Raw genomic sequence first — 14881 nt, forward strand, 5'->3', positions numbered from 1 at the left:
GGACTGCGCCGGCGCAGGCGCTGCTAACTTTCCCACTGGCCCCTCGCTGTGCCTAGCTGGGAACTCCATTTCCCAGACGCCTTCGCGGCAGGCCAGCCCTCTGACTCGAGGCCGGAGGGAGGGATTATTTCCTCATCGCCCAATCTCTTTGGAACGCTTCCTGGTCCTACTGCGCATGTGCCAAGGTGGAGCCAATCGTAAGGACGGATGAACCACGGTGCATCTCTCCGCCAATCAGTCAGTTCAATTTACCACTTCTCCCGTCTGAACTACGCCCCTTACGTCCACTTGTCTTCTCAGGAATCCAATTTCCTCCTCAACGTGTTTCCATGGCAACCTTCTGGTTGCCTCCTTCAGAAATGAAGAGCCTCCACGTCTTCTAGAAAAGGCAGCAGAAAGCTGATTAGGTTGTCCTTTAACGGGAATAAAAGCTGGATTACAATACCCAGACGCCACCTGGTCTCGATTCTGCTTCTACTCTATTTCCCAGAGTGCTCAGCGGGACCTCTAAGGACGAAGAAGCGGGTGGAGATAGGAAGATAAGCGAAGGCGTCCGCACAGCCCTCTGGGAAACGGAGTCTTGGCGCTGGCGCGGAGGATCCTGGGTGGAGTAGCCGTGAGGAGATTCGTACGTCACCGCAAGTGGTTGCGAAGACGCTCGCGTGGGAGGAGTTGGATCTCCGGCTCCTGTGGGGATCGGGTCCGTTAGGTTGGCGGACGGCAGTCTCGAGGTGAGGAGGCGCCGGGGCTGGGGTCGCCGCGGAGTCTGGAGGCTTGGGGGCTCCGTGCTTCTGATGGGTGTCGGAATCCTCATGGGGCGACTCCGGCGAAGGGCGCGTCGGCCTGGGTGATGGGTCTGCGCGGAGTCTTGAACCCTTGTGCAGAGCCTGTTACGGGCCAGGCTCTTACTAAAGGGGTCTCCAGCGTCACCAGCAGCCCGGAGAGGAGCGATTCTAATTTATTTTGGGGGGGTGAGGAAGCTGAGGCTAAAGGAGGGGGTGAGTTGCCCGAAGTCGCCGCCGCCAGAGCCGGGCGCGATCTTGAGGGATGAATGGATGGGAGTTCCTCAGGAGGTCCAAGTAACGTTTCTTGAGCGCTTTCTGTGCAGGCGCCGGGCTGTGCTCGCCTTTTCTCCCGTAACCTCCGCAGTGGCGCAGAGAGATGAGCGCGGCTCCTTGGTCTTCGGGGTACCCTGGGCACCAGGATCATCTCAGAGAGCCGAGTTTTTTAGACTTGAGAAAGTTAATAGGGTGCCTACTTCGTAATTAGGCAACACCCCCAGCGGGATCTGGGGCAGTTCTTCGAAATGGAATATTGCTGCTGGGAAAGGCGTAAATATTTACACTGAAGGGAATAAAGGCTATCCGTAGCCTGTGGCAATTCAGGTTACGTTTTGCTGCTAATTTATAAAGTTCTGGTTTTTAGAGCTTTCTGTTTTTTAGAATTGCAGATAAGGGGGTGTGGATCCTTTGTGTTTGCCTCATTTTGTACATGTGGAAACTGAGGAGCAGAGAGGGTGAATGATCTGGCCATGATCCCACACTGATTGGCAAGACTCCTGGACTCCAGGGCTCAAGGTTTTTCAGCCCCGTGATTTTTTGGCTCGAGTCACTTTGAAAGGCTGCGTGACCTTTAGCTTCACATCAGGGGTCTGGTTTCTTCCCTCCCAGGGTTGAGAGTGTATTTGATGTGGACAGAATGTGATTTGGAAATTGTAGGCAGGGGTCTCAAACTCAGATGTCTGTGAGGGCCAGGTAGAAAGGGTAAAGGGGAGAACCCTTCCAGGTGAGGGCTGTGGGGCACCAGGGACCGTGTGCCCCTTCTAAGGGGGTAGCTAGCTTTAAATGGTCCCCAACTAACCTACTTCCTAGGAACGCATAAAGCCAGCATGGCCAAATCCTAGGATTTTTCAGAAGCTGGAAATCAAATTTTTAGGTGAAATTTCCCGGTTTTCAAGTTTGGGACTACTTAAAAGAATTTCCTTTCAAAACATTCTATCTGGAGTCAGCCCTGAGGGTCTAGTGGTTTTAAGTTCGGCGCTCTCACCCCTTCGGCAGCCTGGGTTTGTTTCCTGGTTATGGGACCACACCACTTGTCTGTCAGTTGCCATGCTGTGGTGGTGGCTCACATAGAAGAACTAGAAGGACTTACAACTAGGATATACAACTAAGTACTGGGGCTTTGGGGAGGGAAAAAAAAAAAAGAGGAAGATTGGCAACAGACGTTAGGGCAAATCTTTCCTTAAAAAAAACATTCTATCTGCCATCACTGTGTGGGCCAAATAAAGCATCTGTGGACTGAATTATACTCACAAGTCGAGGCTTAACCTCAGTGATGAGGAAAATCATAGGTGAGTAAATGTTAGTGCTTATTATAGGTCCACCACATTCCCTTATTTGCAATTGCGAAATTTAGAAAGCTCTGAAAACCAAACATTTTTTTTCCCATAAATTTGAAGCCCAAACCAGACCAGAACTGCTGTGATTTATAACCTTTAATTATCCTATCTAGAGTGAATATTTATACCCTTCACTCTAAAAAATTGAAGTGTTCAGTTATGAAATCTGCTTACTGCTCACACTGCACTGGGATTTTAATGAAATATACTGTATATATGGTGGATCACCTCTTTAAAACCTGAATTTCAAAGCACATCTGGCCCCAGAGGCTTAAGAATTGTGGACCTGTGTCATTGTTGCTTTGTGATGTGGAGTGCCTTCAGCACTCCGTAAATACATGCTACTTAGGAAATACACAGTGGCTACAAATAACTGTGGGCAGTGACTATAGTTTGTTTTTTTTTTTTTTTTTGGTGAGGAAGATTAGCCCTGAGCTAACATCTGTTGCCAGTCCTCCTCTTTTTGCTAAGGAAGATTGGCCCTGAACTAACATCTGTGCCCATCTTCCTCTATTTTATGTGGAACGCTGCCACAGCATGGCTTGATAAGCGGTGTGTAGGTCCACCCCTGGCATCTGAACCTGCAAACCCTGGGCTGCCGAAGCAGAGCGTGCGAACTTAACCATTACGCCACCAGGCTGGCTCGTATAATTTTTTTTAATGAAGTAAAATAAAAGAGACTAGACTAGAAAACATCTCAGTACGTCCTACTTTGTAAGATTCAGTATTGCTTCATGAAGCTTTCGTTTAGTTATGTATGTGAATGAGTACTCGTGATATATATTGTCTTCGTTCCTGTGGGTCATGGTTAAAAAAGAAAAGTTGGAGAAATCTTGCTGTTGTAGAAATAGCAACAATTTTGCACCCAGACTCAGATTCTAGAGGTGACAATCAGAAATCCCAGCAGTATTGCCCCCCAGGGTACAGTTAGAGACACATGTGTGGTGTCAACAAATATTTCAAAAGCACCTACTGTACACCAGGCACCGTGCTATGCTCAGACACAGCGGTGAGCAAGACAGAAGGTCCCACTGAGGTTCCAGACGTGTATACTGATTGTGATAAGGATGGTTGTGAAGTTGCTTTCTAGGTTCTGACGCACGGTGGAAGCGTGGGGCTGGGGTCGTTTTGATAAATACAGTTGTCATTCTGATTCCTGCAGGGAGACGCAAGTTCTGACTCATCTTCCTACTTCTGGACACCTTGGGGCTCCTCCAGGATGGCCAGGGAGTCAGGCCTAGGAGGACAGGAGACTTTCTCCCGGCTCCTTTGTCCTTCCCGCAGCCCTGCCAGCCGGCCTCGTGGAGGGGAAGGAGGGGGAGCTTAAACGAGGACTCTGGCCCCAGTTGGCTATGACCAAGGTGAGTCGAGGGTCCCTCCGTCCTAACCAATCATCCCCAAAGGCTGGACAGCTGGCCTTCGTTCTGGCCTCACTGTCCTCTGGTGGCCCCCAAATGATCTTAAAGTAAAGCTCTCAGGCTGTGGCTCTCCGCTCAGTGCCCTTCCAGGAACAATTATTGCTCACAGGATAAAATCCAGGTTTCTCAGCCCATTCCTGCATGATCTGGGCCCTGCCCCTCTCCATGCCGTCTTCTCCTCTGTCTCCCCACAAAACCAGTACTTTCTTCCTGGCCTGGTGGTAAAATGTTACACTTTGCTTTCCAGCCTCCCAGCCTTTGCTGAGGCTCCTCCCTCTGCCAGAATACCCTCCCCGCCTTCTCTGGCTGGTCATGTCCTACCCAGCCTTCAAGACCCAGCTCAGTCTCCCACCCTCCCTGGGCGGAGTCAGCTCTTCCCCGCTCTGGTCTCCCGTAGTGCTCCCTCCTGCCTCCACTGTAGCACAGATCCACCTGGCTGTGGCTGTCCCTGCTCATATCAGTCACCCCACCAGACTAGGCGCTCCTGGGGGACAGGAGCTGATCTGGACTCATCTCTAAGTCCCCAGGGCCCAGCACAGACCTGGCACACAGGAAGCGTTCAGGTCTTTGTTGAATGAATGAATGGAAACCTTCCTCTGCCTGGTAAATAAATATCTGCTCATCCTTAATGACCCAACTTGAATGTCCTCCCCTCCAGGAAGCTTTCCCTGACCCCAAGGCCATGTCCCCACTCCCCACCCTGGCCCACACAGCACTGGATACCCCCCTCTCTCACAACCCTATCTCTTCATGCTCACTCTCAGCGTCCCTGACGTCTCTCCATCAGACCGTGAGCTCCTCCAGGCCAGGGATAGGTCTGACACACCTCTGTGCCCCCAGCATCCTCAGTGGGGTCTGACACACAGGAGAAATGATTGTTGAATGAATGAATGAACGAATGAATGCTCTGACCTTGTCACTCTCCTGTATAAAACTCTCTGTGGCTCCCTAGTGCCCCACAGATCAAGTCTCTGCTTCTGTCCTCCCATCCCCTCCACCACTGTTACCAGGGGCCCTGCCCAGCACAGTCGAGGAGTCGAGGAAAGGAAACCCCTGGGGGTCCTCTGATCTGGCTCCTGCCGAAAAAACCTCTTTGGCTCATCCTTCTTGCCAGGGTGTAGACAGCAACAGTTTCAACTACCAATAACAGACAACTTGATTCCAACCGGTTTAAGCAGTCAGTAGACTATATAGATCACATAACCAAAAAGGCAAGAGGTAGGCCTGGCTTGATCTGCTAGGTCCCCCAGTGTGATCAGGACCTAGATTATTGTCCCCGGCTCTCAGCCCCACTTAATATTGGCTCTATCCTTGGTGAGCTCCTTCCTCATGGGCCCAAAACAGCTGCCAGGACTGTGTACCTGTGCGTTCCTACTATGTGCAGGCTTTGTTCTAGGTGCTGGATCTACACGCTAGGGAACAACTGCTGTGGTCCCGGCCTCATGAAGCTCTCTTGTTATTGGGAGGTGACAGTGTATTTATTCATTAGAGCTGCTGTAACAAAGTACTATAAACTGGGGGGGCTCGAATGACAGAAGTTTATTGTCTTGCCATTCTGGAGCCTAGACATCTGAAATCAAGATGTCAGCAGGGTCAGTTCCTTCTGAGGCTGTTGGGGAGAATCTATTCCAGGCCCCTCCCCCAGCTTTTGTTGGTGCTGGCAATCTTTGGTGTCCCTTGTTGTGTAGAAGCGTCACCCCAGTCTCTGCCTTTCCTTTTACATGGCGTTCACCCTGTGTCTTCATGCTGTCTTCCCTCCGTGCTTTTTCATCTTTGTGTCCAAATTTCCCCTTTTTCTAAGGACACCAGTCATTGGATTAGGGTGACTCTAATGACCTCATTTTAACTTGATCACCTTTGTAAAGACCTTATTTCCAAATAAGGTCACATTCTGAGGTCTTGGGGTTGGGACTTCAACATATCTCTTTGGAGAGTCACAATTCAACCCCAGGGAAATACGTAAGTAAACCACAGAACACAGGTGGTATTAAGAGCTGTGGAGAAAATAAAGTAGGGAAGGGATGAGGGCCAGGGTGGGTTTGCTGTTTTATACAGAGGGCTTGGAGAAGGCCTCATGGAGAAGAGGCGCTTGAAGACTGAGGGAGCTGATCTTGGGTTCTGAGCGGGGAGCAGGGTGGGCTTGCTTAGGGACCAGCAAGGAAACTGGTGTGGCTGGAGCAGAGTGGACGTGCAGGAGTGTGGGAGGAGATGAGCTCTGAGGGGCAGCTGGGCCCCAGATCATTAGAGCCTTGTAGACCCTTGTGTGGACATCTGTCTTTTAATCAAATTGAAAATCTTCAGAGCCATATCAGCCCCATGCAGGGTGTGGGCCTCCCTGGATTCTGATTCAGACAAGCCAACTATAAAAACACCAGTGAACCTAGAGTCATCAGAGTCATAGAGGCAGAATGCAGAATGGTGGCTGCCAGGGGCCGGGGCCACGGGGAATGGGGCGTTAGTGTTTAATGGGGACAGAATTTCAGTCTGGAAGATGAAGAGAATTCTGGAGATGGATGGTGGTGAGGATTACACAGCAGTGTGAATGTACTTAATGCCACTGAACTGTACACGAGAACATGGTTAAGGTGGTAGATTTTGTGTGTATTTTATCACAATAAAAAAAATTGGAAAAAACCAGCATTGAGATGTCAGTCAAATCTGAATACAGACTTTGAATATGGTCTGGGTATTAAGTGATATTTAGGAATTACTGTTAATACGGAATACAGGGGAAATTGGATGCTGCCTGGGATTAACTTTGAAATATTTTAGCCAAAAAAAAAAAAATGGGGAAAGAGGCGTAATGAACAAAATAGAGAAATGTCAATGGGGTTGAAGTTGGGTGATGGATACATGGTGGTCTGTTACACGCATCTCTACTTGTGTGTATGTTTGAAAATGTCCATGATAAAAACTTAAAATCTTGAACAAACCCTAAAAAAAAGCAAAAGCCAAAAATAAATGGATTTTAGGATCAGGCAGACCTGGGTTTAAGTCCTGCCTGTGTGACCTTGAGGGGACATCATGTCCTCTCTCCAAGATTCCGTGTCTTTGTCTACAAAATACAGGGATGCCCACTCTTATGTCTCAAGGTTCTCACGCAATCATTTTTTTTTTTTTTTTTTGCTTGATGAAGAGTGGCCCTGTGCTAACACCTGTGCCTATCTTCCTCTGTTTTGTATGTGGGTCGCTACCACAGCATGGCCAATGAGTGGTCTAGGTCCACGCCTGGGATCCGAACCCATGAACCCAGGTGGCCAAAGCAGAGTACACCAAACTTAACCACTACACCACCAGGCTGGCCCCTCACGAGACGATTTTTGTCGAAGGCCTGGCACGTTGAGGGTGGAGGGTGAGTGAGCCGTTGGGCCCCTCCCTGACCCCAGCCCCAGAGTCACTGAGCGTAGAGTTGTGTTGTAGGAATTTGTGACCCTCAAGGACGTGGCCATGGACTTCACCTTGGAGGACTGGGAGCAGCTGGACCTGGACCAGGGGGACCTGTTCTGGGACACGGCTCTGGACAACTATCAGAGCCTCTTCTTGCTGAGTGAGTACCCACGCCAGCCTGCTCGGTGATCCCTGTGGTCCCTCGTCACCCACAGGACGAACTCCCAGCTCCTGAGCACTCAGAACCAGCAAGATCTAGCCCAGCGGTGCTCAGCTGGCCCATTCTGCCCCCAGGAGACATTGGCAATGCCTGGTAACCTTTTTGATTGTCACCACTTCAGGGGGTGTGCTCCTTGCATCTAGTGGGTAAGCCCAGGGATGCTGGCACACATCCTACAATGCAAGGGCAGCCTCCGCCCCACCAAGGATCATCTGACCCCAAATGTCACTAGTGCCGTGCTTGAGAAACCCTGATCCGGCCCCTCCTGCCGCTCTAGCCTCAGCCGCACTTTCCTCTTTGTCATTTTAAAGTGACTCCTCGAGCTGACACTTGGGGTCTTCACATTTGCTCTCCCCTCTGCCTAGAAGACTCTCGTCCCTTCCTTGCCTTGGGGCTTCCCTTTTTAAGACCTCAACTGTGACCCCATTAGCACTCTTCCTCTCTCCTGCTCGACTGGTCCACCGCTCCTTCCCTTTCTACCTGCTCACTTCATGATCTGTCTTCCTCTGCTAGATGGAAGCTTCCGAGGGCAGGGACTCTTCGCCTGTGCTGTTTGCTGGTGTGCCCCCAGTGTTTGCTGCTATGGGGACTCAATCAACGGTTCCTACATTAATAAATGAGCGTGTGGCAGGAGATGCTGTGTCAGAAGCCAGGTCCTGTGCTGGGGGAGCTCTTAGAACTCTCTCCTTCAATCCTCACCCCAAGAGGAAGTTTTGCTCAAAGGGGGGAAGTCACCTTCCCAGCCGTGTTGGGGTCCCTGGGACCACCCCCAGATTCGGTGATTTACTGGAGGACTCGCAGGACTTAGCATATTGTCATACTCATGGCCATGATTCGTCACAGCGAAAGGACAGAGAGCAGTCAGCAAAGGGATAGGCGCGTGGGGTGAGTCCAGGGGAGACCAGCGCCGGCTCTGGAGTCCTTTCCCCGTGGAGTCACACAGGATGTGCAACAAGGTGTGACAACTCGTGTGAAATGTCTACCAGGGACGCTCATCAGAGCCTCCGCACCCAGCATTTTTACTGGGGACTGGTCACATAGGCACCCTCTGCCTGGAACATACCAAAATTCTAGGCTCCCCAGAAGGAAAGCAGATGTTCAGCGTAGTAGTTTGGGCACAGGGAGGCCCTCTTATTGGTTAGGGAATGCTGGAACCCTCCCGAAATCCAGGTTCACAGACGCCAGCCAAGGGCCAGCCTCGAGCAGGCCTTTCCAAGGAGAGCAGCCTGGGGCCTGCTGGGTTAACCCTCCTCACAGCTGTGGGCGCCGGCGTTGCACAGGAAGCGCAAGTCGGGGCCGACGCTCCAGTGTGGTCCTGTGCAGCTCCAGGGCCATGTCACCCCGGCTCTGCACCAGTGTCACCTCATCCTGACTGACTCATTTCCCTCTCTAGTTCCTCAGTTCTTTCTTTTCCAAAAACAGAAGAAGAATTTACTCCAAAAGATGAAAAAACTAAGATTACACACTAAAAACTCTCATTTGATGTAATTTTACCATAGTGGGACAGATTTTCTCCAAACTGTACTCAGTGTGTGCTACAGAAGTGGTGTAGGGAAGTTCTGATCTCATTGTCTTTTCAATTTTTAAACTTCAGTCCACAGTGGAAATATGTTTCCTTGACTCCTCTGCACACGTTTGTGTGTTTACCTGAATAGTGTATTAGTTTCCCGTGGGTGATCTTACAAATGCCACTAATGTAGTGGCTTAAAACAACACACATTTCTTCTCTTACACTTCTGGAGGTCAGAAGTTTGAAATGGGTCTCACCGGGCTAAAATCCAGGTGTCGGCAGAGTTGGTTCCTTCTGGAAGCTACAGGGGAGAATCTGTTTCCTTGCCTTTCTTCGGCTTCTAGAACCGCCTGCATGGCATGGCTCACGGCCCCTTACTTCATCTTCAAAGCCAGCAGTGGGTTTTCCTCCACTGTAGCACATATCCCTGGGATTGGGCCTCTGTGCTCTCTTCCTCGGGGAGTTTGCAGAGGGCAGGGCGCAGGGCCCATTGGGCTCTGGGACCCGAACATCTTCATCACAGGGCCTGGCCTGCGGGGGCCTCAGGCAATGTGTGGTCCACGGGTGAATGAGTGAAGCGTGAATGGCTAAGTACATCCGTCTCCACCTGGAGAACTCTGCTCGTCCCTTGAGCTGTTGCAAGTTCTTTATGTCCCCAGCCCCAGCTGTCACGGCTCGCATCACCCTGGATTACGTATGACTGTCTGAGTCCCTGTCCTTCACTGGAAGGAAGACCCCTTCCTTCCAGTGGGACCCCTGCAGGGCAGGCCTCTGGCCCCCAGGAGTGTGTGCTGGGTAAAGCATCAAATAGTTGGGAGAGCCGGAAGGTTCCCGCTCAGCAGCTGCATGGCCCTCCGCATCCTGGTTGATGACAATGCCGCTCTCTCCCTGCAGACCCCCCTAGACCCAAACCGACCTCCCATCCGGATGGTGGGGAAGAGCTGGAGGCCCCGGTGAGCAGGTGTCTGGAAGTGACTGGCCCTGGTGAGTGGGCGGGGAGGGGCCACCGGTGCCTGGCGGAGGGCGGTGGGGTCCTGGGCGTGGCTCTTTGTGTGTCCTCCGTCTTCAGAACCTCCACCCAGACCCTGCGTGTCTGCCCACCCATCGTGACCCCCGGCTTCTGGGCCTCACTCTTCCGCGTGCTGCCTTCTGTCCCCTCATCCCGACAGGGATCGGCCCCCTCACTCTGCATGCCCGCCTTGTTTCCGTTACCTCTGCACTCGGCACATGGCCATCCTGGTGCCCTTCCTCTGTCCTCTCCTTGGTCCTTGCAGACTCAGCAAGGGCGGCCTTCTGTTCCCCATGTTGGTCTCTCTATCTTCCCGCCTTGTGCCCCCCGAGCACTGTGGACACCCTGGTCTACCTGTTTCACCCCCCTTTATACAGGCCCATCCCTCCTTCCTGGTCCATGGAGCACAGCTGGTGACCACATCTGGTAGTAACTCAAGCCTGGGCCTAATCACTGCCCAGGGCATGCACTCTGCCCTCTCCCAGGCCACGGTTCCTCCAGGGGGATCAGGTTGAGTTGGTTGAGACATCTCCAGTGGGAGAAAGCAGAGGCACGGGCCTTGCCCTGGGCACAGGAGGCTTTTCTCATTGTTCGATCATTATCACGAGGAGAAGGGCGAACTAGAGAACACGGGGTGCTGGCTGCACGGCTCAGTCGGCCTCCACCCTACCCGCTCAGCATGCAGCTCTGTCCTTGGCTCCCCTCTCGTGAGCTGGTAAGCAGGAGCCCTCTGCAGCCACCAGTGTTTTCACATGGGTGACTAACCCAGGCACAGACTCCCGCAACCCCAGATTTCTGTTTCTGCCACCTCGACATGTAGGCTGTTTCTGAGCATGTGTAGCCATGCCTTTACTACCAACCAAATACATCCCCCAGTGGTTGCAACTGTATTGCATTGTTATCATTTATATCTCTTTCCCCCTTGCACAGTGCACTTCTCCAGGAAGTAGGCCTTAGCGGATGAGGGTGAGGGGGGAGCGTATCCGTGGAGGGGCTCCCCTTCCCTGTGGAGCCACTGCGGTTGCCCAGCTCCCCTCTTAACGCTCCTGGAAATGAGCTCTTTGCTTCCTGTGATGCTGGTGCCAGCTGGATCACCACTCTGGCCCCTTCTCCTTCGTCCCCCTGATGGACAGGCTTGGCTCAGGACCCGTCACCTGTTCTTCCTTTTGTCTGTGTCCTCACCCTGCAGCTCCTGTCTTTCACCCTGGGGAACAGGAGACATTTGCTCTGTCCCTCTCTTTCAGACAAGGCTGAGACCAAGAACTCTCCTCGGCATCAGGACTTCTTGGAAGAAGGGCTCTCCCAGGAGATGATGGAGACGTTCTCCAAGGACAGCCTCTGGAACTCCAATTTGGGAGAAGCTTGCATAGGTGAGAGCTGGTTAGACAGTTTGCTAGGAGATCCAGAGAGTCTTCTGAGGTCTGACATGGTCACCAACAAGGAAAGTCCCACAGAATGCAAGAGTCACGAACTCAGGAGAGGCCCCAGTCCCGAGTCCTGCCTCTTCCCAGGAAAGGATTCCATGATGCCTGATCTTCCTGAAAAGAGCGTGACAGCAGCTAAGTCTCAGGAATGTAGGAATGACTTTGGCTGCTACTCAGACCAGAGCCAGCAGGATACTACTGTCCAGGGAGGGGAGAAGCCAAATAAATGTAGTGAATGTGAGAAGAGCTTCAGCTGGAGTTACGATCTAATTCAGCACTGGATTACTCATGTCAGGGAGAAACCTACTGTGAATCAGGGATATGAGAAAGGTTTAAGCCAGAGGTCTTGCCTCTCTGTGCGTCCGACGACTCACGCAGGCTACAAATCCTATGGGTGTAATAAGTGTGGGAAAACTTTTAGTCAGAATACACACCTTCTGTGGCATCAGAAAGTTCACACTGGAGAAAAACCACGTAAGCATCAAGACAGCATCTGTCCATCCGGTCACGGCACACAGCCTGTTGAGCATCAGAAAACCCACACAGGTGGTAAATCCTACAAATGCAACGAGTGTGGCAAGAGTTTCAGACAAACCTTTCATCTTACTCGGCATCAGAAGACCCACACTCGGAAACGCTACGAATGTGCCAAATGCAAGGCGGCCTTCACCTTTAGCAAATACCTCCTCCAGCATCAGAAAATTCATACTGCAAAAACTACCTCTCAGTGTCAGGAATGCGGGAAGGCCTTCAGGCAGAGCTCGGCCCTCGTCAAACACCGGTCTGTTCACACTGGGGAAAAGCCTTATAAGTGCAACGAGTGTGGGAAACCCTTCAGCCATATCTTGACCCTTAAGATCCACCAGAGGGTTCACAGTGGAGAGAAGCCTTACAAATGCAGTGAATGTGGGAAGGCTTTCTACCGGAGCACTCACCTCAGTGAACATCAGAGGACTCACATGGGCTACAGGCCCCACAAATGTCACAAATGCATCAAGAGTTTCAGCCGGCCCTCCCACTTGCTCCGACACCAGTCCACTCACGCCACAGAAAAGCCCTACAGCTGTGCCGAATGCAGGGAGACCTTCAGCCATAAGGAACACCTCGTTCAACACCAGAAAAGCCATACTGTGGAAGCCCCCTATGAGTGTCAGGAGTGTGGCGAGCGCTTCATTTGCAGCTCAACCCTAACTTGCCACCAGAGCGTTCACACCAGAGAAAAAGGACTTGAAGAGAGCGGGAAGATCTTGAATCATAACCCGGAACAGAGAGAGCACCCAGGGATCAGCAAGAAGCGCTTTAAGTGTGACAAATGTGAGAAAACCTTCAGCTGCAGCAAATACCTGACTCAGCATGAGAGGATTCACAGCAGGGTAAAGCCCTTTGAGTGTAACCAGTGTGGGAAAGCCTTTGGCCAAAGCACACAGCTCATTTGCCACCAGAGGATCCACTCTGGGGTGAGGCCATATGAATGCAGGGAATGCGGGAAGGCCTTCATCCGTGGTGCCTCATTCACCAAACATCAGTCCACCCACAAGGGCGAACCCCCCTTCAGATATAACAAATGTGGAAAGATCTTCAGCCAAAGTGTGTGTCTCTCAGAACATCAGTTAATTCACACTGCAGAGAAACCCTTTAAATGTGAGGAGTGTGACAAAGTCTTTGCCCAGGGTAACTGCCTCATTCAGCATCAGAAAACTCACGCCAGAAAGAAATCCTTTGAGTGTAAGGAATGCGGAAAAACGTTCCGCCAGAGCTCCTGCCTTTCTATTCACCAGAGAGTTCACACTGGGGAGAAGCCCTACGTGTGTGCGGAATGCGGGAAAGCCTTTTCCCAGAAAGGAAATCTGATGCAGCATGAGAGGATTCACACCGGGGAGAAGCCTTATGTCTGTGATGTGTGTGGGAAAGCCTTCGGCCTCAGCGCCCATCTCAGCCAGCACCGGAGGATTCACACCCAGGAGAAACCGTATCAGTGTCGACATTGTCAGAAAGCCTTTCGCTGCTGCTCAGGGCTCAGCCAACATCAGCGAGTTCACGCTCAGAAGTAACAAGTAGCAATACTGCCAGGTGGCAGCAGGGTCCCAGACGTCTGAGAACGTGTTCATCCGCGGCCTGAAGTGGAAACCATCCCATTGTAAGCTCCCTCCCCACAAATAAATAAATGTCTTTATTAATAAAGATTGATTAAGAAATTTGCACACGCATTTCATTAAAACAATGAAAACACAAAAGTTGAGAAGCTGGGTAGCATGGAATTCAGGGGTAGATTCTAGAGCCAGTCTGCTGAGGTACATCCCAGCTCTGCCATCTGCTCCCTGAGTGACCCAGGGAGGTCCCCTCTGGGGCTTCCATGTCCTCATCTGTAGAGTGGGCACCATCTTAGTTATCTACCTCAGAGGGCTGTTGTGAGGATAAATAAATAGATGAAAGCACTTGGAACTGAGTGCCCAGCACATAGTAAGCACTCATTAAGTGTGAGCTACAAATATGCATCAGATATAAATACATTAAAAGGAAGAGAAGAATTAGCAACCCTCTACCTCTATTTACTGCAGTTAATATTCTTACTAATATTAAGCATGGCTTTAACTTTCAAGTTAAAATGTCCTTGGCTTAATTTGGTTCCAAAAATCCAGCACCTTGCTGCTTTAAAAAAAAAAAAAATGTCTAGGGGTCGGCCCAGTGGCATAGTGGTTAAGTTTGCACACTCTGCTTTGGCAGCCTGGGGTTCGCGGGTTCAGATCCTGGGTGTGCACCTACACCACTCATCAAGTCATGCTGTGGCAGTGGCCCACATACAAAATAGAGGAAGATGGGTGCAGATGTTAGCTCAAGGCCAGTCTTCCTCACACACACACACACACACACACACACACACACACACACACACACACAAAATGTCTAGCCCTTTTCTTCTCGCCATCTCTCTGCTCTGTTATAGTATTTTCTTAACTAACCCACAGAGGCCAAGAAGAGCATGTAAACTGACGTCAAGTGGCTAGAACTTTCCACTTCTAATCTCCCAAACCTTTCAGAAGAACCCCCTCCCACATACACAGGCCACCTCTTCCCATAATCTCCCATTTAAAGTTGTTGGTTATACAATATGAGACCCAATTTGTCATGGGAGTTCACGATACTGGAAACAGATTCAGTTAGGAAAGCTGCACTGGATATTGCCATACAGTTAACACAGTCTGTACAGAAGATGTGCTTGGTGGTGAAAATTGTGATCTACGGAAATGACTGCTGGAATGTAGCTCATTCACCATTTGTCCAAGCTGGCCACTCACCAGGCACTTTGCTAGGCTCTGGGGCAGGGAGTACCAATATGGTAAGCCCTGCCCTTGCCTTGAAGCTTCTGGAATCAGGGAAATGGATGGCCCCATTTTCACAGAGCAGCACTGTTCGCTGACAAGTGACATCTTAAAATGCCACATTCCCTCACGTCACAGCAAGTTATCGGGCCACTGAGGATTGTTGGAGAGCCCAGTGAGGACACGATCCTTCCT

The 14881-nt window shown here is 51.1% G+C and overlaps 1 protein-coding gene across 1 annotated transcript; it reads left to right on the plus strand.

Moving 5' to 3' along the window:
* Positions 1–561: 561 nt before the first annotated feature.
* On the plus strand, positions 562–13551 carry ZNF473 (zinc finger protein 473). Its single transcript, XM_058529923.1, has 5 exons — positions 562–731; positions 3561–3759; positions 7237–7363; positions 9828–9917; positions 11187–13551. The coding sequence occupies exons 2-5, from the start codon at positions 3751–3753 to the stop codon at positions 13415–13417; spliced, it is 2457 nt and encodes an 818-aa protein (XP_058385906.1). The 5' UTR covers positions 562–731; positions 3561–3750; the 3' UTR covers positions 13418–13551.
* Positions 13552–14881: the final 1330 nt, after the last annotated feature.

Source organism: Diceros bicornis, chromosome 34, assembly GCF_020826845.1.
Source record: "Diceros bicornis minor isolate mBicDic1 chromosome 34, mDicBic1.mat.cur, whole genome shotgun sequence".
NCBI classification, from domain to species: Eukaryota; Metazoa; Chordata; class Mammalia; order Perissodactyla; family Rhinocerotidae; genus Diceros; species Diceros bicornis.